Here is a 24479-nt window from a genome sequence, read left to right on the forward strand (position 1 = left end):
GTTCCTTTGTGGAGTTTGCATGTTCTGGGGTTAGGGGTATTCAGAAGAAGAGCAACCTAACCCACCTCATTTCTGGCAAAAGGCAGACTGGGCACCAATCACAGGGCACAGAGACGAACATTGACACTCACATTTAAACCGTTACTGAGTGACAACTGAAACATTTAAACCGTTACTGAGTGAGAATTGAACACTGTGCCGGTATGAGTGCAAGTATGACTGATTGGATGTCTTTATGTGCCATGTGATTCTCTGGCAACCACTCCAGGTGTAGTCTGCTTTAAGCAGTACAGGTGGGACAGAAAATAGTGTTTTTAAGGGCCTCTAATGTAGACCTGTAGATTTATTAGCACTTTTCCCCCCTTACAGGGCCCCTGTGTACTGACCCACTTTCCAATACCCTTTTATTGGGGTGCCAGAAGCAGTTAGGTAAGGTTGTGTAGATTGGAGCTTGACCCATAGCATAGCTGTCCATAGATTGGTCGACAGAGAATTGTCACTTCCGTGATGGAAAAGAATGTTACAGGGTACTTCAAATTTTTAATCTAAAAGTTTTCTTTTTCCACATAGCCATACCACTGACCTGAAAAATGACACCTAAAAAAGCTCTGATATTCTAGCCAGGCCAGTATAGTTGGCAATGTCATGAATCAGGCACCCTGTTTGTCCATCTGATCCTTATCAGGAACAGTCTTTTGAGATAACCCAGACAGACGTCTAAAGAAAAACTTGTTCGAGTGTAAAAGTTGTGCACAGACTGTCAGAAATTGGAAGCTGGACAGTTGGGCACTCATTGGGCTTACCAGGATGGTTACTTCAGTTCATCCGCATAACAGACTTGTGTGTTGTGAGTGTTGCACTTTTGTTCTCCTCCCAGACAAATCCTGTTTTATACTGTATAAGGTAGAGAGTTGTATGGGTATCACATCTAACCTTCCGTTTTCTACTCCTTATCCTGTCGGATATCCTGAACCTGCAGCCAGCTGAATGTGGGCAAAAGGCAGACTTTTCCCCTGCATCGTTCACCTGTTACAGGACACACATTCAGTCAAGTCCATAAATATTGGGACATGAACATCATTCTCATCAGTTTGGCTATAAAAACCACCACAATGGATTTGAAATGAACAAGATGTGCTTTAACTTCAGAGTTTCAGCTTTTCAAATTTAAGGATATTTATCAGCCAAACGGTGTAGGAATTATGAAGTTTGTATATATGCCTTCCACTTTTTAAGTGACCAAAAGTAACGGGGGAAAAATGAACAATCCTAAATCAAACTGTCCTTGGTTGCAAATCCTTTGAGCGAGAATAATCATCTTTATTGTCATGAACATGCAAGCATGCACATGAAATTTGTTCTCTACATTTTACCCATCACAGTGAACACAAACACACTTGTTAGTGGAACACACTGGAGCAGGGGGCAACTTAGGCACCTGAGGAGCAGTTTGGGGTATCGGTGTCTTGCTCAGGGACACCACAGCCGTGAGTCCGGGAGATGGTGGTGGATGGTCCAGTTGGGGTCTTGAACCTAGATCCCCACGGTGGCATGTGATGAGCTTAACGATTGGGCCACGGCTGACCCCAGTCAGGAAACCACAGCCTGAAGTCTAGAACACGTAAGCATCACCAGATGCTGAATTTCATCCTTGGTGATGCTCTACCAGGCCTCAACTGTCTTCAGTTCCTGCTTGTTCTCGGGCATTTTCCATTCACTTGTCTTTTTAGCAAGTGAAATGCATGCTTAATCGGATTCAGGTCATGTGATTGACTTGACCCTTGCAGAACATTCCATTTTGCCTGGAAATACTCTTTGGTTGCTTTCACAGTATGCCTCGAGTCACTATCTATCTGCACTGCAAAGTGTTGTGCAATGGGTTCTGAAGCATTTAGCTGAGTATGAGCAGATAATAAATTCATCCTGCTGCTTTTAATGGCAGTAACATCATCAAGGATACCAATTCCATTGGCAGCCATCCATGCCCATGCCATGACTCTACCACCTCCATGCTTCACTGATGAGGTGGTACCGTACAGTGGGGCAAAAAAGTATTTAGTCAGCCACCAATTGTGAAAGTTGTTCCACTTAAAAAGATGAGAGAGGCCTGTAATTTTCATCATAGGTTTACCTCACCTATGAGAGACAAAATGAGAAAAAAAAAAAAGAAAAGGAAAAAAATAAATAAATCCAGAAAATCACATTGCCTAATTTTTTCAATAATTATTTCGCAAATTACTGTGGAAAATAAGTATTTGGTCACCTACAAACAAGAAAGACTTCTGGCTCTCAGAGACCTGTAACTTCTTCTTGAAGAGGCTCCTCTGTCCTCCACTCATTACTTTTATTAATGGCACCTGTTTGAACTCGTTATCATTATAAAAGACACCTGTCCACAATCTCAAACAGTCACACTCCAAACTCCACTAAGGCCAAGACCAAAGAGCTGTCAAAACACACCGGAAACAAAATTGTAAACCTGCACCAGGCTGGGAAGACTGAATCCGCAATAGGTAAGCAGCTTGGTGTGAAGAAATCAACTGTGGGAGCAATTATTAGAAAATGGAAGACGTACAAGACCACTGATAATCTCCCTCGATCTGGAGCGCCACGCAAGATCTCACCCCGTGGAGTGAAAATGATCACAAGAACGGTGAGGAAAAATCCCAGAACCACACGGGGGGACTTTGTTAATGACCTCCAGAAAGCTGGGAACAAAGTAACAAAGGCTACCATCAGTAATACACTACGCCGCCAGGGACTCAAATCCTGCAGGGCCAGACGTGCCCCCCTGCTTAAGCCAGTACATGGCCCATCTGAAGTTTGCTAGAGAGCATTTGGATGATCCAGAAGAGGATTGGGAGAATGTCATATAGTCAGATTAAACCAAAATAGAACTTTTTGGTAAAAACTCAAATTGTCGTGTTTGGAGGAAAAAGAATGCAGAGTTGCATTCAAAGAACACCATTCCTACCTGTGAAGCATGGGGATGGCGCGAACCACCAGGACCCTTCCTAGATTTAGCCGTCCGACCAAGCTGAGTAACCGGGGAAGAAGGGCCTTGGTCAGAGAGGTGAACAAGAACCCTATGGTCACTAAGGTGGAGCTCCAGTGTTCTCTTGCGGAGATAGGATAACCATCCAGGAGGTCAACCATTGCTAACGCACTCTACCAATCAGGCCTTTATGGTAGAGTGGCCAGACGGAAGCCACTTCTCACTGAAAGGTACATGGCAGCTCGCTTGGAGTTTGCCAAAAGCACCTTAAGGATTCTCAAACCTCCAGAAACAAAGTTCTCTGATCTGATGAAACCAAAATAGAACATTTTGGCCTGAATTGCAAGCATCATATCTGGAGAAGGGGCTCTTTTTCTGCTGCAGGAACTGGGCGACTAGTCCACAAAGATGACAGCTGCCAAATATAGAGAAATTCTTCATGAGAACGTCCTCCAGAGTGCTCTGGAACTCAAGACTAGTGCATCGATTCACCTTCCAACACGACAATAACCCAAAGCACACAGTCAAGATAACAAAGGAACAGCTTCAGGAGCAGCCTGTGAATGTCCTTGAGTGGCCCAACCAGAGCCCGGAATTCAATCAAACACCTCTGGAAAGACCTAAAAATGGCTGTCCACTGACGCCCTCCGACCTGACTGACCTTGAGAGGATCTGCAGAGAAGAATGGGAGAAAATGCCCCAAAACAGGTGTGCCAAGCTCATAGAGACATACAGAAGACTTGAGGCCGTGATTGCTGCCAAAGGTGCTTCAACAAAATATTAAGCTAAGGGTGTGAATACTTATGTATCTATTATGTTTAATTGTTTACGTTTCAAATAAATTTGCACAACTGTCTGAAAATGTTTTTACTTTTTCATTATGGGATATTTTATGTAGATTTTCTTTTAGAGAAAACTATACTTAGCAGCTTTAAAATAAGTGTAACATAGCAAAATGTGGAAAAAGTTAAGGTGAGTTAATACTTTCTGGTGGCACCGTATACATTATAAATTTATCACTCATCTGGTGCTGTACCTGCAGCTTTCAGGACAGCAGTTATCCAACCCTTATTTAAAAGACCCAAACTTGACCCCAACCCTAATCCTGACCCTTGACCCGGTGTCAAATCTCCCATTAATTAAAAAAATTCTGAGAAAATTGTAGTACAACAGCTTAATGATCACATGGCCTCGAGTAATCTATTTGAATTTCTTCAGTCTGGATTCATGGCAGACAACTCTTCTGAAACGGCCCTTGCAAAAGTGATGAATGTTCTTTTACGAGCTATGGATTGTGGCACCTCATCAAGAGTTATTATTCAACCTCAGCGCTGCCTTTGATGGCGTTGATCCTAATATACTATTAGATTTACTACTTGAGTATTATAGGCCAAGCACTTTGTTGGTTTAGATTTTCTCTCTCGGGTAGGACACATTGTGTAATTCATGGTAATGTGACCTCTGAGTATTATAATGTCACTAGTGGAGTCCCGCAGGGATCGGTACTCAGCCCTCTTTATATGCTGACGCTTGGCGATATCATACGTAAATATAAGCTTTCACTGTTATGCTGACGATCAGTTATACATGCCATTAAAACTAACTAAGCCACGCGATTGCTGAAATCTGGAGTCATGTCTCGCTGAGATTAAACAGTGGATGTCCTGTAAATTTTTGCTCCTTACCCCTGAGAAAACTGAGCTGTTGATTATTGGCCCTGCTAAACATAGCCACTTGTTTAAGGACATCACTCTGGGTTTTGACAAAAGCACTATTATTACCCAAAGCGAGTCAGCAAAAATTCTCATCATATTTGACACAACTCTCTCATTTCAAACACACATGGATAATATTATATTATTGTATATTATTGAATATTATTATATGCTGCTTTCTGGTCTTCCCACATCTAGTATTAAAAGCTTGCAGTTTGTACAAAACGCTGCAGCAAGACTTTTGACGTGGACAAAGATAGATTATTTTAGCCCCATTCTGGCCAACTTGGATTGGCTCCTGTGCTACTTGAGATGCAATTTTAAGGTCCTGTTACTTACTCATAAAATATTACATGGGTTAGCACCCTATTATCTCACTGACTTAGCTGCACGGTATGTTCCGTCCCAAAACCTACGCTCGCAAAACGCTGGTCTTTTGGTGACTCAGAGAGCCAGAAAGAAGTGTGTAGGCTCTCGAGCATTTTTTATTTGGGCTCCTGTACTCTAGGATGCCCTACCCGCGAATATTAGAGCTGCTACCTCAGTAGAAGTGTTTAAATCCCGACTTACTTCTACTCTTTGGCATTTAGTTAAAGTACATGTAGGTCTGTTTTACTGCTGCTTGTTCTATCTCCTATCTCTTCCCCCCTCCTCCCTAGGTGATGTTGACCGAATCTGAGGGTGTTGCTGTCTGAGCTCTGGACTGACCAACTGGAACAAGATCTGAGGTGGACCACTTCCCCCGGAGTCGTTGCTATGGAGGATTCTGCTCTGACTGACCGGGGCACGTCCTGAGGCAGAATCACCAAAGGAGTCTACCCTGCGGTGCCTTTTCTCTTTAAATGGACTCTCATGCCATCTTAATAAACATTGTACAGCATTCTGGCATCATAATGAACAGCAACAGCCTATGTGATAAATGTTGCCCACTCGACATCCATTGCAGCCTGGTCATCCTGGAAAGAGGATCCTGCGATCCAATCTGAAGGTTTCTTTTTCCCCAAATAACGTTTTGAGTGTTTCCTTGCCCGATTGGGGTGTGTAGATTAGGGGATGTCATCAATCATTGCCAACTGTGGGCCTGTGATGTCCTTTGAGACTCTTTTGTGATGAAGGGCTATACAAATAAACTTGATTTGACTATACTGCAAAAGAAACCAAAGGGGAATGTTTTGCAAACAATCACCTGACCTGAAACCAAATGAGCATGCATTTCACTTGCTGAAGACAAAACTGAAGACGAAATGTCCCAAGATCAAGCAGGAACTGCAGGAGAGGCCTGGCAGAGCATCACCAGGGATGAAAACAATGTCTGGTGATGTCTGTTTTCCACACTTCAGGGTGTAATTGACTGCCAAGGATTTGATTCATGAATGTTAATTTTACCCAATTTTACCCATTACTTTTGGTCCCTTAAAAAATTGGAGGCATACTACATACAACCCCAATTCCAATGAAGTTGCGACGTTGTGTTAAACATAAATAAAAACAAAATACAATGATTTGCAAATCATGCGCACCCTATATTTAATTGAATACACTAAAAAGACAAGATATTTAATGTTCTAACTGATAAACTTAATTGTTTTTAGCAAATAATCATTCACTTAGAATTTTAAGGTTGGAACACGTTCCAAAAAAGCTGGGACAGGGTCATGTTTACCACTGTGTTATATCACCTTTTCTTTTTACAACATTCAATAAACGTATGGGAACTGAGGACACTAATTGTTGAAGCTTTGTAGGTGGAGTTCATTACCATTGAATTGATGTACAGCTACAGCTGTTCAACAGTCCGGGGTCTCCGTTGTCGTATTTTATGCTTCATAATGCACCACAATGGGAGACAGGTCTTGTACCCACACTCTTTTACTACGAAGCCACGCTGTTGTAACACGTGCATAATGTGGTTTGGCATTGTCTTGCAGAAATAAGCAGGAACGTCCATGAAAAACACGTTGCTTGGATGGCAGCATATGTTTCTCCAAAAACTGTATGTACCTTTCAGCATTAATGGTGCCTTCACAGATGTGTAAGTTACCCATGCCATTGGCACTAACACAGCCCCATACCATCACAGATGCTGGCTTTTGCACTTTGCGTCCATAACAGTCCGGATGGTTCTTTTCCTCTTTGGCCCGGAGGACATGACGTCCACAATTTCCAAAAACAATTGGAAATGTGAACACTTTTCCACTTTGCATCGGTCCATCTTAGATGAGCTCGGGCCCAGAGAAGCCGGCGGCGTTTCTGGGTGTTGATGAATGGCTTTTGCTTTGCATAGTAGTTTCAAGTTGCCCATCTGGTGATATCCATGTGGTGATATCCTTTACACATTGATGTCGGTTTTTGATGCAGTGCCGCCTGAGGGATCGAAGGTCATGGGCATTCAATGTTGGTTTTCGGCCTTACTGCTTACATACAGTGATTTCTCCAGGTTCTCTGAACCTTTTGATGATATTATGGACCGTAGATGATGAAATCCCTAAATTCCTTACAATTGTAAATTGAGGAACATTGTCCTTAAACTGTTGGACTATTTTCTCACGCACTTGTTCACAAAGAGGTGAACCTCGCCCCATCTTTGCTTGTGAATGACTGAGCAATTCAGGGAAGCTCCTTTTATACCCAATCATGGCACCCACCTTTTCCCAATTAGCCTGTTCACCTGTGGGATGTTCCAAACAGGTGTTTGATGAGCATTCCTCAACTTTCTCAGTCTTTTTTACCGCCTGTCCCAGCTTTTTTGGAATGTGTTGCAGCCATAAAATTCTAAGTTAATGATTATTTGCTAAAAACAATAACGTTTATCAGCTTGAACATTAAATATCTTGTCTTTGTAGTGTATTCAATTAAATATAGGTTGAACATGATTTGCAAATTGTTGTATTCTGTTTTTGTGTTTATTTATCACAACGTCCCAACTTCATTGGAATTGGGGTTGTACAATCTGTTGTAATTCCTACACCATTCACCCGATTTGGATACAAATACACTCATATCAAAACTGAAACTTGCTTGTTTCATTTCAAATCCATTGGGTGGTGTTTAGTCAATTGAGAATTGTCTCGGCGTCCCAATATTTATGGACTCAACTGTAGAGGCAGACAATTTCTTGCTGACACCTATGGTTGTTGAGCAAAAATCAACCCCATGCTCGTTGCCTGAATCACTACGAATCACCGCACGACAGATAACCAAAGGTAAGATCATGGTGCTTATGTCGGTTCTCTCCAGGTACTCCGGCTTTCCCATCAGCCCTAAAACGTACTGTATGTTAGTTTCACTTGTAAGGGAAAATTATTATTGTGCGAATGTGGTTTGTCAGCCCCGTTATTGATTGGTAATCAGTTAAAGGTACATTCCACTCCTCTCTCAGACAGCAGGGATAGACTTTCCTGAACCCCAAACATTCTAAGCAGTAAATGTAAAATGTTTTACATTTTACACTAATCATCTATTAAACTCAAAGCACCTGCACAGGTTTCCCTAGGTGTCATTAAATTGCTTCAGTTTGGCTCAATATGGGGAAGATTGCAAACTTGACAACTGGCCAGAAGACCATCATTGATACCTTCCATAGGATGGGTAAGCCACAAAAATTCATAGCTAAGGAGGCTGGCTGTGTCCAACCATATCAATGGAAAGTCTAGTGCAAGGACAAAATGAAGCAGGAGACGATGCACCAGCAAAAGAGATGACCGTGGGCTTCAGCAGATTATCAAACAGAGAAGATTCAAGAATCTAGCAGAGATCCAGTAAGAGCGGAATGAGGCGGAGTCACAGCTTCAAAAACCACCACATTCACAGGCATCCGGGAGATGGGCTACAACTTTCGGGTTCCTCGGGTCAAGCCGCTTCTCAGCCTGAGCCAGCGTAGGAAGTCTCAAGTGGGCCGGGGAGAAGAAGGACAGGACTGTTGGCCAGTTGTCCAAGGTCCTCGTTTCCGATGAAAGTAAAGTGTGCCTTTCATTCGGGAATCAAGGTCCAAGGGTTTGGAGGAAGACGGGTGAAGAACAGAACCCAAGCTGCTTGAGGTCCAGTGTGAAATATCCAGTCAGTCATGATTTGGGGCGCAATGTCCAGTGCACGTGCTGGTAAACTCTGCTTTCTGAAATCCAAGGCCACTGCAGCAGTCTACCAGAATGTTTTAGAGGACTTCATGATTCCTTTTGCTGAGGATCTGTATGGAGATGCAGATTTCCTCCTCCAACAGATTTCCTCCCCTGCCCATACTGTCAGAAGCACTACAACCTGGTTTGATGCCCATGTCATCAGAGTGCTTGACTGGCCAGCCAACTTGCCGGATCTAAACCCCATTGAGAATATATGGGGTATTATCAAGAAGAAAATGAGGGGCACCAAAAACAAAGAAGAACTGACAGCAAGCATCAAGGAAATCTGGGCAATGCCACATGATGATTGCCTCAATGCCACGGCTCATCCAGGCAGTGATTAAAGCAATAGGATTCCCAGCCAAGTACTGAAGATATTCAGGTATTGAAGATTCAAAAACGAAGTTTTGAAAGTACCATATTTTGATTGATTTAATGTGACCCTAATTTCTGTTTTGTTTTGCTTTTCCTACAAAAACAGAGAAATGGTGACTTCTTCACAGTATTCTAATTTTTTGAATTCCTGATTTCATGGGTTTTATGACCTGGAAGCCCAAATTACATAAAAATAAACAAATACTTGAAATTGTTTTAATTGTGGGCCCTGAATCTATAACCTATTAAAGTTTAACTTTTTGAATGGAATTATGGAAATAAAGGTTTTTCATGATATACAAATTTTTGGAAAGGGTCTGTTTGACTCTCTGCGATTGATGGAGCCATGAATTTTGCTCTTTACCAGAAAATTCTGAAGGAGAATGTTCAGCCATCAGTTTGTGACCTCAAGGTGAAGCGCACTTAGGTTCTGCAGCAGGACGACGATCCAAAAGACAACCTGCAAGTCAACTTCTGAATGGCTTTAAAATAAAAAAACAAAGGTTTTGGAGTGGCCTAGTCAAAGTCTGGATTTGAATCCGATTGAAATGCTGTGGCATGACCTTAAAAAGGCCATTCATGCTCAAAAACCCTCAGGTGTTGGAATTAAAACAATTCTGCAAGGAAGCGTGTACTAAAATATCTCCACAGATTTGTCTCATTGCCAGATTTCAGTTGTTACTGGTAAGCGTGGCCCAACCAGTTATTAGGCTTAGGGAGCAATTACTTTTACATACAGGGTCAAGTAGCCTTGAATCTTGTTTTTCATTAATATTATTATTTTTTTTAAAAACATAAAAATTGCCTCCCAGCTCCCCCAAAATTTGTCAGGCACAATGATTTTGGCTTTGCAGACCGGGGTGGTGGGTACCTGAGTGGGTGTTCCAACTAAAGGGGATCACACTCCTCTGCCTCCCTGGGAAGGTTTATTTGGAGGTACTGGAGCAGAGGTTCCGTCGGGAAGTCGAATTTCAAATGGAGGAGGAGCAGTGTGGTTTTCGTCCTGGCCATGGAACAGTGGACCAGCTCTACACCCTCAGCAGAGTCCTCAAGGATGCATCGGAGTTCACCCAACCAGTCTAATGTGCTTTGTGGACTTGGAGAAGGCATTTGACCGTGACCATCGTGGAGGCCTGTGGAGGCTGCTCTGGGAGTGTCGGGTACCGAACCGCCTAATATGGGTTGTTTGGTCCCTATACGACCGGTGTCAGGGTTTGGTCCACATTGCAGTAACTAAGTCGGATTTGTTTCCAGTAAGGGTTGGACAACTTCAAGGCTGCCCTTTGTCAATGATTCTAGTTCATAACCTTTGCGGACCGAATTTTCAGGCACAGTTAAGGTGTTGAAGGGGTCCGGTTTAGTGACCTTAGTGTTATGTCTCTGCTGTTTGCAGATGACGTGGTTCTGTTGGACTCAAAGCCATAATTTCCAACTCTCGCTGGACCAATTCGCAGCCAAGTGTGAAGTGGTTGGGATGAGAATCAGTACCTCCAAATCTGAGACCTTGGTCCTCAGTTGAAAAAAAGGGTGGAGTGCCCTTTTCCACCCTTCCAGGTCAGGAATGAGATGCTACACCAAGTGGAGGAGTTCAAGTATCTCGGGGTCTTGTTCACGAGTAAGGGAAGAATTAACCAGGAGATCGACAGGCAGATTGGTGCAGCATCTGCAGTGATACGGACTCTGCGTCAGTTTGTCGTGGTGAAGGAGAAGCTGAGCCGAAAGGTGAAGGTCACGATTTACCGGCCGATCTACGTTTCAGTGTAATGGGCCCCAAAAACCTCACTAGGGAGGCATCAAGGAGCCATTCTAATTAGATTCCCGAGTCACCTATCTGACTCCTCTCGTACTCTGTAGCTGCAGTTAAACTGAGCCCCTCTCCTGGATGACTGACGATGACCTCTCTCAGGGAGAGCAAAGACACCCTACGGCGGAACCTCATTTCGGCCACTTTTATCTGTGATCTTGTTCTTTCGGTCACGACCTGCAGCTTGTGACCACAGGTGAGGATTGAAGTTGGAACATAGATTGAGCGGTAAAACGAGAACTTTGCCTTTCAGCTCAGCTCCTCCTCCACCGCAACATATCTATAGGGTCCACATGACTGCAGACGCTGCACTGATCCGCCTGTCGATTGCCTGGTTCGTTCTTGCCTCACTCATGAAAAAGACCAAGATACTTAACTCTTCCACTTGGGACAGAATCTCATCCCTGAACTGTACAGGGCATTCCACCCTTTTCCAACGTAGGACCATGGTCTCAGATTTGAAGTTGCTGATTATGATCCCAACCGCTTCACACTCTGCAGCGAACCACTCCAGTGAGAGTTGAAGATTGCGGCTTAATGAAGCCAACAGAATCACATCATCGGCAAAAAGCAGAGACCTAATACCGAGGGCACCAAACTGGACACCCCTCAATGCCTTGGCTGTGCCTCAAAATTCTGTCCATAAAAATTATGAACAAAATCGGTGACAAAGGGCAGCCTTGGCAAAGTCGAAACCCTGTTTTTGACAAACCACATCAGGGGCCTGCTACTACCACTTAATTAAACACCAAATTCCAGTTCCTGCACCTAAACTCAGGATCCAGAAAATGTTTATTTAGCAGAAGCTTCAGAGAGTGATATAGCCTACCTGTACAGACTTCAGATTTTTGAGCATCATAATCTTCAACTTCGTAGTCTTTGAACCCACCTGAAGTCGGTACAGATAAAGCCATCGCTCCCTCAAGCAGTCCCCGAATCAAGCTTTTGTGGATGCGAGGTTCCAGGACAGCCCTCTGGATAGACTTTCCTTATTGCCGAATACCTTCTCTCGTAGTTTGGTGTTTATCAGTGGTGATAGTCGCAGGCCTTCCGCTATGTGGTTTGTCAAAAAAAATTATCCTATTTCAAAAAACTTTCCATGGATCACAAACTGCACAATGCGTTGAATCAGTGTCACGGCCATAAAGCTTCTCTAACTGGCGTTGAACTTCACCCATGGACAGAAAAACATCTTGCCAGGTGGCAATTTTGAATCGCTGCTCCAATATCAATTGGTGAGCCATGGGCAAGTGAATGACAAATATATATATCGCAAAACCTAAGCTGTCAAAATTGCTTTCATACAGTGTTCTATTGATGATGTTAAGTCTTGTTTTTGCAACAAACCTAGCTTTCAGAAATATGGTTATAAAAAGAAAAGTTCTAATATTTCTTCCCATAAAAAAGACCTTTTAATAACATTTAAGAACATTATACATGAAGTATTCACAAGTTTTTGTAGGACCAAGCAGGTTGACAGACTTTTTATACGCTGCAAATAGTATCTTATAGAAGTAAACACTCACTGAGGCTTCACAATCTGACTAAACTAAAAGTGTAAAGCGACAACAAACTTTGTACATGGTGAACTATTTGGTCAAATAAAGCGACAATTTCCATGACAAACATTTATTTTTCCTCCCCAAAAGTAACAGCAAAACTCAGGTTTTCCAGTTCAATAAACACAATTCTTAAATGACCATGTTCAGGTCAGATCTGCTGATTCAGTTCGAACATTTGTCAAATGAGTGTACAAGAGTTTCCTCAGTTTTAAACAAACGAACTAAAATCACTAATGTATTTATATAAAAAAAAAAATACTAGCCATTTGCTGAAACTGACAAAAACAACTTACAAAGCCTTGAAAATGAAGCTTAAAACTTTAGAATACTGAACCCTTGTACCAGGATGGTATAAACCATGTTTGTCATAATTATGTACAATTTTACACTTCAAAATGAGAGAATCCATGTACAGTATATGAACAACAAGATTTGGTCTTGGTACTTGATACAAAGACCAACACTAAAATTTATATTTACAAGATCAATAGGGACTAACACAAATAGGATTATTATAATTTTTTTTTTTGGGGGGTGGGGGGGAGGGGGTTCAGCCGGAGACAAGTTCTTCAAGTAGTATTGTGGAGATGTTGTGCATTGGCGAATTATTTGAGCACTAAGCATGTGTCTGTTGATGCTCCTCCAGCAGGTGAGGGAAAGCAAAGGCCTTGTCACATTCGGTGCATTCATACACAATTTGGCCAACATGGCTTTCCTGATGCCGCAGAAGCTGAGTCGAGTGTGCAAATGACTTATAGCACATATCACAGCGGTGCTGTCCGACTTGTCGTTCGGCATGCATTCTCATGTGCAATGAAAGCTCTTGGGCTGTGTTGAACTTAGAAGAACACTGGGGACATTTCAACTGGCTTTCCGGTGCTGGTTGAGCCTGTTTCATGTGCACCCCCAGCTCATGCCTTTGAAGGGTATGACTAAAGGCAAAGGATCTTGCACAGTGCTTGCATTTGAATGGCTTCTCATTTAAATGCACTTTGTTTTGATGCTCCAGCAGAATACTTTTTGACGAGAACTGCATTGCGCAAGTGCTGCAGTTGTACAGTTCCTCTCCTGTGACATCAATTTCTTCCTCTTCCGCAGCATCCTGATGGTTAGTTTCTGCACCTGACTTCTCTGCAGGCACCACCATCTCTTGCCGTTTAGGGGAACAGGCGTGCTTGTGGAAAGCATCACTTCCCAAAAATCTCTTGTCACACCCCTTGCATTCGAATTCGGAAACAGAGCTATGATGTCTTTGCTCGTGTTCTTCAAGCTCATTTTTGGTGGAAAAGCTAATTTTGCACATTTCGCATTTCAGCATATTTTCAGAATGAACAGGAATATGGGAAATCAATTCGGTGGCCTTAACAAAACATTCGCTGCAAATGGGACATCTGTAACCATCAGCATTCTTTCCAGTTCCAATAAGCTCATTTTTATGAGTCTTCACATGGCTGAGGAACTGCTCAATGGAGGAAGAAGTGGTATTACAGCGACTGCATGAATACTCACTATCAGTCGTTGATTTTTGATGGATGACCCTGTGCTGTTTCAAATGGGATAAGTGGAGAAAATGTTTATCACAACCAGAACAGGAATACAGCCGCTCCTTGGAGGCCTTGCAACCATGCTCTGAGAGGTCCTCTGGGTCTTTGAAGCACTCATAACATAAACCACAACGGTATTTCAAGTTTTTCAACTTTTCTGGGTAACTTTCAGAGAGAGTAGACTTTTCAGGGAAACAAGAGGGGCGCTCACTTGATGTATGTTCTTTTCTGTGCTCAGCTCTACTACTCTTGGAAGGGAACACTTTATTGCATATGTCACATGGAAAGTTTTCTTCACGGTGGGTAGACATGTGTTCTGCTAACTGGGAGGCCCCTGAGAAGCTGAGTTGACATCTGGAGCAACGGTGTGGACGACTCTTGCCATGACTATGTTTGTGTTTTCGCAGAGCGAAGAGGGACACAAACCCCCTTCCGCACACCTGACACTGTAACTCAGACTTGTGCATGCGTTTGTGCTGCTCCAACTGGGAGGCCTGGAAAAAACATCTTCCGCATTCTGCACATTCATGAGGTTTTTCACCAAGATGACATTTTTGATGATCTTCCAGATTTTCCGATGTTGGAAATGTCTTTCCACATACATGACACGGGAAGTAAGGCGCAGAGTCACTGTCCTCACTACTATTACTTTCATCTTCACTACTTTGACAAGCCACATTGGGTTTCTGCTCAAGACTGCTTTCAGAGTTCTTTTGCTCTTTTAGATGCCATTTTCTGCAGTGTCTTTGGAGAGATTTTTTGGTGGCATAGGTCTTTTTACAAAAACGACAAGCAGATGTATGTTCAGAATGCTCTTCAGTGTAATGATAGCCAAGAGATTGCCTGGACCAAAATCTGTGACTACACAGTTTACAGGCAAATGGCCTGTTTAAGTCATGATATGTTTTGTGGATTTCCAACTCTGATAACGTATAAAATGACTTGGTACATCCTGAGCAAGAGAAATTCTTACTTAAACCATGAGACCTCATGTGTTTTTCAAGATCTGCTTGACTGGAAAAAACATTTTTACACTTTGTGCAGGGAATGCATTTATTTGCTTGCTCCTCTCTCCCATGGTCTTCCAGGTGACTGATGAGCATCAAGCCATCAGTGAAGCTCAAATCACACTCAGAACATTGGTATTGAACCACTTTCTTATCTTTGTTTGCGCTGCTTTGAATCTGATCTTCATTAGGGTTTTGTGGGGACTCCTCCAAATGATCTTTGCAGGAGAACGTTCTCTGCAGAACTCCAGAGTCTGTTTGTGACTCATCTTTGAACACTAGAACAGAGCTGGGCAGTGTCAGATTAAGGTCTGCTTTTTGAGGCCCTTCCAGTTTCTGAGCTGGATCCCTTGCATTAACATTTCCAAACCTGCATTTCCTGTTGTGGTTGCGGAGTAGATTTTTATTCCAAAAGCCTTTCTTGCATGTTTTGCATTTGAACGGAATCTCCTTTGAATGCATGCGAGAATGACCCTTTAGTCCAGCTTTATTTTCAAAGGACAAATTGCAGACTGGGCAAACTAGTGATTCAGAAACATCACCAACAAGTGTGGTATCTAGTTTACATGTCAAATTCGAACCTTCGCCGGGCTGTTTGTCACGCCCATCATCTTTAATGGGTGGTAGCTTTGAAAGATGATGTTGAAGAGGAGCAAGAGATGCTGGTGGATCCATCATTTCCAGTTTGTGTGCATTCAAAAAATGTTCCTGAAGCTGTGAAAACAAAGAAAAACGTAAAGAACAGTAGGCACAAGAAAAGCCTTTTGTAAGGCTTTGAGAAGTTTCTTCCCGCTTCATTGACTGGCATGAGGTTGAAGTGCAAGTTTTTTGATGATCGTAAAGTTCTTTTTGGGGGAATGCTACACCACATGTCTTACAAAGTTTGACGGTGCACTTTAGACAATGACGTTTTAAGTAGTCATTCCTGATGAATCGCAGGCCACAATCGCAAGAAAACGGTTTCTCCCCTGTGTGCAACCGAGTGTGTATTCGTAACCGTGCACTGTTTGCAAAAGCACGGGGGCAGTAAATGCAAGTATATTTGTGCTTTTTGTTAGAATAAAGCTGGAGTTGGTGTGTAGCTTTTTCCTCCTGGAGTGGCTTAACATTTCCTGATGGTAGATTATCCTGTGGTGGAGTAGAATCTTGTTTCTTGGATACTTTTTTACAGTTTTTATGCTTCATGTGGTAGTTCAGAGATTTTTCGTGAGTAAACTCTGTATCACAATGTGGGCACCTAAACAATTTGACAGTATGAAATAGTGTGACATGGCGGGAGACTCCAGACTGAGTTGGGAAGCTCTTGGAACAAACTTTACAGTCAAATCTCTCCTGCTGTTTCATAGGTTTAATGGCAAGCCTGTTTTGCCAGCCCTTGCCAACATCATCCAAACTGATTTTGGGAATGCAGATTTGCAACCGCAATCGTTTTCCTTTACATTGAGCATGATGTACCTTAAGATAATCATACCTTGAAAAGCAGCTGCCACAGGCTTTGCACCGATAGGGATTCACTTCATTATGAGTCAAAATATGACGTCGCAGGCTTCGTGGCTTCACAAAGGTCTTAGTGCAGAATTTGCATTTGTACTCATCTCCAGCTTTCTCTAGGGATATCGGTTCTTCCTCCATGCAAGCAGGCATCTTTGTCAATTCGATTGAAGCCTCGTTAACTTTTGATTCCTCTTCCTTGGAAACATCATTACAGTGCTCTTCATGCTGCAACTGCAACAAGTTGGATGAAAATCGTTCACCGCAATGTATACATGCATACGGTTGTACACCCGTATGTGAAACGCTGTGTTTTAAGAGTAATGATCTGAACCTGAACCTCCTTGTACAGTTAGGACATTTAAATGGAAGCATCCTCGATGCACTGGACTGGGAAGTGGTTTTAGTAACAGTCTGGCTTTTCTGTGGAATGTTTTGACAGGCATCACCATTAGAGGATAAGATATTGTTGGGTTGCGATATCTCTCCACACGTTCTCCGATGAAGACCAAATTTACTTAAGCCGAAGAACATCCCACAATTCGTGCAGACACGCAGAGTATTATTCTTGTGGCCATTTTTGTGAGCCATCAGGTGTACTTTCTTTTTGAATGTTCGGGAACAAATTGAACACTCATGGTTTTTAGGTTGGGAATGCTCTGGGTTTTGAGTTGGCACACACATTTCCTTGTGAGTTTCCAGGCTTGGTTTATGATAGAAACTTTTTCCACATTGAGTACAGGAGTAAGGTTTCTCTCCTGTATGTTTGAACATGTGAAGGAGTAAATAACGACGGGCTTTGAACTTTTGATCGCAATATGGACATTGACACGAAGATATGTGTGTTAGACTGTGTTTCCTTAGCAAGTGGCCATCATCAAATACTTCGTTGCAAAGGGAACATTGCAGTTCCTTTAGTTCACCTGGCGCTTGTACAGAGTTCAAGGATTTCAGTGTTTCCCCGTTCAAAAGCGGTGCCTGTCCTTCCTTTTGATGTAATTTTAGATGTCTAAGGAGCTCCATAGGACTCAAAAACTGCTTCTGACAGTTGGGGCATGGAAACATTTTCCCTTTATGATGCAATTTAGCGTGCTGGACAAGATTTCTGGCATTTGGAAGAATCTTTCTGCAAAGTGTGCACTGTATACTCTGATGAACAACTTTGTGAGCCATAAGGTAGACTCTTTTCTTGAACCCTCTTCTACAATCAAGACAGCGGTATGGCCTTTCACCCCTGTGACACCTCTCATGATTCTTTAATGACTGTTCCGTGTCACATTTTTTTTCACAATATCGACAGCTCAGGGAAACATTGGCCTTCTCATCTGTTTTCAGAATGTCCTCAGTCTGCTCTGTCTGCTTTGTCTTTGTCCTCAAAGGTTTTATATTTGACTTCCTGGACAAAACTGAAGTCTTGTACTTGATCATTTTGCCAGTAATTTTAGACTCATGTCTCTTTACATGTTGGTAGAGACCAGACACTTGGTGGAAAACTGCTGGACAGACACCACATTTGTAAGTTATAGTTGTAGGGGTTGTTGAATTGGATTCTGTCTGCTTGTTTTCCATGGCCACTTTTTTCTGTCCCATTCTCTTCAACTCTTTCTTAATATTGAGTTCCACCCTTTGCTCTGATTCTGCATTCTCTTTTAATAACTGATTATGAGTTTTTCTGAGGCAGAAGGTTTTAATATGTCTGTATCTATTACCTGGCTGTGTAAATGTAGCATGGCACAGTGGACACCTGTATTTATTGCCAACCTTTCCCTTATTACGAGAAACAGCCAGTCTGACACAATCACGCAAATGTCTAGCTCTGTTGTAGGACTGCATGAAAATTCGTGGACAGAGAGCACATTTATATTTACCTCTTGTCTCATTTTCAATATTTTCAGTTTTCTCAAGAGATATTTTTAATGTTTTCTCATTTGTTTTCTTGGTCAGTTTCATAGTAGTATGGTTTTGCCAAACACCTGGAGGGTTTCCTTTGTGCATGTTGTAAATATGCTTTTTGACTTTCCTCGGAGTTGAGTATTGTTTGCCACAATAGACACAGACATTAGTTTTGCAGACATCAAACAAATTCACGTAACATTGAGAAAGACTTTCAAGCGGTCTCCGATCCATCACAACGTTTTGTGGTGGTGATGGTGGTGTAGTTTCATGTTTTACTAGCTTGATAACTTCATGGTCACTGGATTTTGCATCTGGATTTTCTGGTTTGAAATTTCTGCATCTACCAGGTTTGTTTTTATGTCTTTTCAAGGTACAATTCTGTGCAAAATATAAGCCGCATCCATCGCATTTATAAGGCGTGACACCAGTGTGACCACGCATATGCTGCACATATAGAATTATTTTTGAGAATGTCATATTGCAACGGCTGCAATGATGAGACTTTCTTTTTCGGTGAGAAGAATCAGAAGCAAGTTGAGGTTCTTCGGTGTTGTTGCCCACATGCTTGTGTGATTGTTCATTACTGATCAAGTATTTATTGGATGTTTTGCAAAACTGGAAAATCTGGTCTGAATGTTGACAGTGGTGGTGTTCAATTAGATGGTCAACACTATGGGTTATTTGCTGGCAAAGTGCACACTGGTATAAAACACTTGGAGCAGGCTCCATTTTATTCATAATTACAACAGGCTGTAGGCGTTTCCTCATTTGTAAAGAGGATTTTAGAGCGCTACCTTGTTCTTCTGACTCATCCAATCTATTGCCTTTTGATTGGACAATACACTTTGATTCTTCAGGTTTCATCGAGTCAGTGTCACTTGAGTGTTTTGCAACAGGAGGTTCCCCATACTGCTCACCAAGCATCAACTTTTCTTCCTCTGAAGTGTCCATCCCTTCGAATAACACCCTTACATTTTCATCAATGCACTGAGTCAGCTCTTGCTCCGGGCATACTGGATTTTGATGAAGTATGTTTTCTGGACATTGAGGAGTGTTTTCCGCAGGGTCCTTATCTTTGTAGGAATCACAATCATTGTTCAAGTCGCTCTTCTGTGAGAAGGATTTTAAATCATTTGAAATGCTCTGTTTGTTCTCAACATGCACATCCAAAATACAAGCGTCAATAGTGACACCAGTACAATCTGAACTTTTAGAGGATGTCTGATTCTCCTCTTGGAAACATTTAATTTCCTCTTCCTCACAAATATTTGTTTCTGTTCTTGAGCAGGGTTGTTGTTGCCAGTCTGAGATGATATCAACATCTTGCTTGTTATTGCCACTCCCCAGATCGTCACTAACCAAATCACTGTCTGTTCTTGGGTTATTTGTGTTTAGAGAGTAATATGAATTACTACACAAACTCTTCTTGGCACTGGCATTACTCAAATTACCATCACTCATTGGAACAGGGCAACAAATATTGTCCAGAACCACACTTTGAGAAGGCTGGCTTTTCGAGAACTGTAAACAGGAACCGATATCTTCTCTATTGGTCTCCAGCATATTTGTGCATTCCACCAGTTCACGAAGCGCATTATTAGACTCTGACTCAGGAGGATCTGAGATTTGAGGGGTGTCAGTATTCATTTCATTGTCCTGAAAGTTTATCTCCATATCTGATAGGGGGTTGTCTATTTCCATGCTTTCATCATGAACACTGGAAAATTCGATATTTGTTTGCTTTGGTACATTGAACGTTTCCTCACCCAAAGAATCAAATTCTTTTTCTTCCCTTTGTCGCACAGCACTGCAAGCCTCCTCACCATGGGTCATATTTATTTTTTGCTGTCCAATGACGTTAGGGCTGTCATTGACGTCATTTTCCAGTAGGCATGATTCCTTTGTTTCCTCTGTTGCTCTCTCCAGTCCATTGTCCTCATCTTCCATCTTTGCAATTGGCATTTTTGTATATTCAGGTGTTACAGTCCTATGCTCCTCCATATGATCTGGGTGATCCTCAATGCCGGTCAGGTTTTCATTGTCACTTACTGAGATGTCTGAGTAGTATCCCTCAATTTGATAATGGTCTACATTTTGTTCTTGTTCTTGAATTGGAAGTCCCTCTTTCTCATTACAATCCTCAATGGTCCCACTCTCTCTCGTTGAAATCCCCGAGAAGGATTGATTATGTACTGTGTTACAACTCCCATTTTCTTCAAAACCTTTGTTTGTCCCTTGTATACATTCATCTATATTTCCTCCAGTCATCAATTTTGGTGATCCTGGGCAAATTGCATTTATTTCATTTGAAAATGTCACATTTTCAGGGTGTGTGAAAAGCCAATCTGATGGACTTTGTTTCGTTGTAGAATCCGGTTTAGGCTGTCGAGTTGGACTAGTAATAAATTTACAAGAAGGCCTTGTTTCATTTACTTCTGTGTCCGAGCAACTACTGACATCCGAATAGTCCTCAAGAAGCGATGAAGCTAAAAGTTCACAGTTTTGCTGAAGTCCTTGTAACTCAGCTGAATAGGATGAAGGCGAGGGTCCAGATGAAGATAATCCATTCATGGCTAAATCTTTAATATCAGCATTTTCACATCTCAACGAGGTATCCTTTAACATGAGTCCTTCATCAGCTTGCCAAGGTGTTTCTCTATAGAAGCTTTCGTAAGAACAATCAGAAGCGGAATTTCCAACATTGGAAGTTGAGTAATACTTTGTATCAAATGTAGAGTCTGTTGCAGGGGCAGAGTCTGAAGCTGTGGAGTTTGAGAACTCGTGCTGTCCCACAAAGGTCTCAATATGTTGGGCTAGACTTCCTTCTGGCTCTGATGTCCTCAATGTCTTTGGATCTGATGACAGTGGTGTGAGATTTTGAAAATACGAATCCCATTCGTGAGCCATTATCTTCTAGGAAACTGGGACTGTGTGTATTCTCCCTAAAATTCAAAATCATGACATTATAAAAATAGAACACAATTAGAAGCCAACAATTAATAGGATTTATAAGTGTCACCTTTTCTTGAGTGTTGAAAGACTAGGGTTTTTCGGTCAAGGTGTTACATCTGAAAGAAACTCTGAAAATGAAGCAAAACAGCATTTTAGAGACCCAAAAAGAGCCAATATCAATTGCTGCACCACTGGTTAGTTCAGCCCCATCCTAGGACATCTTACCCACTACACCGGGAGAAGAGGGAAATACAGGTGCTCGTCATATAATTAGAATATCATGAAAAGATTGCTTTATTTCAGTAATTCCATTCAAAAGTGAAACTTGTATAATGTATACATTCATTTCAAACAGACTGAAATATTGCAAGTGTTTATTTCTTTTAATGTTGATTATAACCGACAACTAATGAAAACCCCAAATTGAGAATCTCAGAAAATTTGAATATTGTGGAGCGGTGCAAAATTTAAGACACCTGGTGGCAAACTCTAATCAGCTACTTAACTCAAAACACCTGAAAATGCCTTTAAATTGTCTCTCAGTCAAGTTCTGTAGGCTACACAATCATGGGGAAGACCGCTGACCTGACAGCTGTCCAAAAGACGACCACTGACACCTTGCACAAGGAGGGCAAGACACAAAACGTCGTTGCTAAAGAGGCTGGCTGTTCACAGAACTCTGTGTCCAAGCACATTAATAGAGAGGTGAAGAGCAGGAAAAGATGTGGTAGGAAAAAAGTGCACAAGCAGTAGGGATAACCACACCCTGGAGAGGATTGTGAAACAAAACCCATTAAAAAATGTGGGGGACATTCATAAAGAGTGGACTGCAGCTGGAGTCAGTGCTTCAAGAACCACCACGCACAGACGTATGCAAGACATGGGTCTCACCTGTCGCATTCCATGTGTCATACCTCACCTATGAGAGACAAAAGGATAAAAAAAAAAAACCCAACCTGATTTTCAGAAAATGTATTAGCAAATTATGGGGGAAAATAAGTATTTGGTCACAACAAACAAGAAAGATTTCTGGCTCTCACAGACCTGTAACTTCTTGAAGAAGCTCCTCTGCCCTCCATTCATTACCTGTATTAATGGCACCGTTATCAGTATGAAAGACACCTGTCCACAACCTCAGTCACACTCCAAACTCCACTATAGCCTAGACCAAAGAGCTGTCAAAGGACACCAGAAACAAAATTGTAGCCCTGCGCCAGGCTGGGAAGTCTGAATCTGCAATAGGTAAGCAGCTTTGTGTGAAGAAATCAACTGTGGGAGCAATTATTAGAAAATGGAAGACATACAAGACCACTGATAATATACCTCGATCTGGGGCTCCATGCAAGATCTCACCCCGTGGGGTGAAAATTAATCCCAGAACCACACAGGGGGACCTAGTGAATGACCTGCAGAGAGCTGGGACTAAAGTAAGAAAGGCTACCATCAGTAACACACTACTCCGCCAGGGACTCAAATCCTGCAGTGCCAGATGTGTCTCCCTTCTTAAGCCAGTACATGTTCAGGCCCGTCTGAAGTTTGCAAGAGAGCATTTGGATGATCCAGAAGAGGATAGAGAGAATGTCATATGAAACCAAAATAGATTTTTTGGGTAAAAACTAAACTTGTCATGTTTGGAGGCGAAAGAATGCAGAGTTGCATCCAACAAATGAAGCATGGGGGTGGAAACATGATTTGGGGCTGTTTTTCTGCAAAGGGACCAGGACGACTGATCCGTGTAAAAGAAAGAATGAATGGGGCTATGTATCGTGAGATTTTGAGTGAAAACTAGGTTTACACGATCAGGAGTTTTGGGGCCGATCAGAGAGTTTAAAAAAACGATAACTGATCTCAACATGGAGGAATGTGTCTATTTAAATGACCTGTTCATTTATTGTATATATTTGTGTACTTAATCGCTAAAAAAATATATATTTACAATAAATAATGTCTTTGTTCCTCTATTTATGCCAGTGAGGCATAGTGACAGACAGAACAAATGAATGCTCTTCTATTCGATGGCAGGAAGTAAATACAGTAATTAATGTATCCACTTTTTGTGACATTTTTGTTTGTTGGTGTGCCGTAAGATTTTTCAATTGTAAATTATGTTCCTTGGAAATCACTGCTCTAGTCAGATCGTGTATTCTAATCAGTCAGGTCAAACCAACATTACATGACACAAATAATGGGTGCTAACTTACTGTAATTAAATTATTTTTAATTAAATGACTTCACCCACACCGAAACTTCAGAGCATGATTCGACAGAACGGCGGCATGGTTACGTCCAAGCGTTCGTGGTACCACTAGCTGGCTAGGCTACATAACATTGTATTGCCTGCTTGCGAGCCGTATTGTATTAAACGTACGGGAACATACCTCAAGCAAGCCTTAAACGAACGTCCTCTCCTGTCCTGAGCACCGGTGACCACCAACACACGTTTCCCCCCATTTTGTACTTATAATACAGTCGGCTCGCTCCACTCTTGTTGTCGTCGCCACGGTAACGAGTGTATCCGGTCACATTTGAGTTGACAAGATAAGGCCCAATGATCGCAAAAAACAGGATGCGGTGGTATCGGAATACAAGATTTTATTGCAGTAGTCTGACAGTACAATCATGAAAGAGCAAATTTTTGTAGTTTGATCCAGGCATTACGTGTCAGACGTGTTGTCTGTTCCACATCGGCGACTTTTTATATATATAGATTTATATATATATATATATATATATATATATATATATATATATAACTTTATTGGCCGTCAGATATTTTATATATTTATATAATATTTACATATATAAATGTATATATTATATATACTGATTGTTTTTAGCAAATAATCATTAACTTATAATTTTATGGCTGCAACAAGTTCAAAAAAGCTGGGACAGGGTCATGTTTACCACTGTGTTACATCACCTTTTCTTTTAACAACATTCAATAAATGTTTGGGAACTGAGGACACTATTGTTGAAGCTTTGTGGGTGGAATTCTTTCCTATTCTTGCTTGACGTACAGC

At 41.8% G+C, this 24479-nt stretch overlaps 1 protein-coding gene across 10 annotated transcripts in view; it reads right to left on the reverse strand.

The window, feature by feature from the left end:
* znf1035 (zinc finger protein 1035) overlaps positions 1 to 24479 on the reverse strand; it is a 64896-nt gene that overhangs the window by 12955 nt on the left and 27462 nt on the right. For 4 of the 10 annotated variants that reach the window (XM_061775959.1, XM_061775956.1, XM_061775957.1 and 1 more), the window contains 2 exons: positions 21524 to 21584; positions 12394 to 21446 (listed from right to left, as the gene is read on the reverse strand). The exons of 4 other annotated variants lie outside the window; for them this stretch is intronic. In XM_061775959.1, the coding sequence (XP_061631943.1) occupies positions 13183 to 21411 (8229 nt within the window). In that variant the 5' untranslated portion in view covers positions 21412 to 21446; positions 21524 to 21584 and the 3' untranslated portion in view covers positions 12394 to 13182. Of the gene's footprint in view, positions 1 to 12393; positions 21447 to 21523; positions 21585 to 24479 lie in introns of those variants that run through there. 2 more of the 10 variants (XM_061775967.1, XM_061775960.1) reach the window with 2 other exon arrangements.

Source organism: Phyllopteryx taeniolatus, chromosome 6 (assembly GCF_024500385.1).
Source record: "Phyllopteryx taeniolatus isolate TA_2022b chromosome 6, UOR_Ptae_1.2, whole genome shotgun sequence".
Taxonomy (NCBI): Eukaryota; Metazoa; Chordata; class Actinopteri; order Syngnathiformes; family Syngnathidae; genus Phyllopteryx; species Phyllopteryx taeniolatus.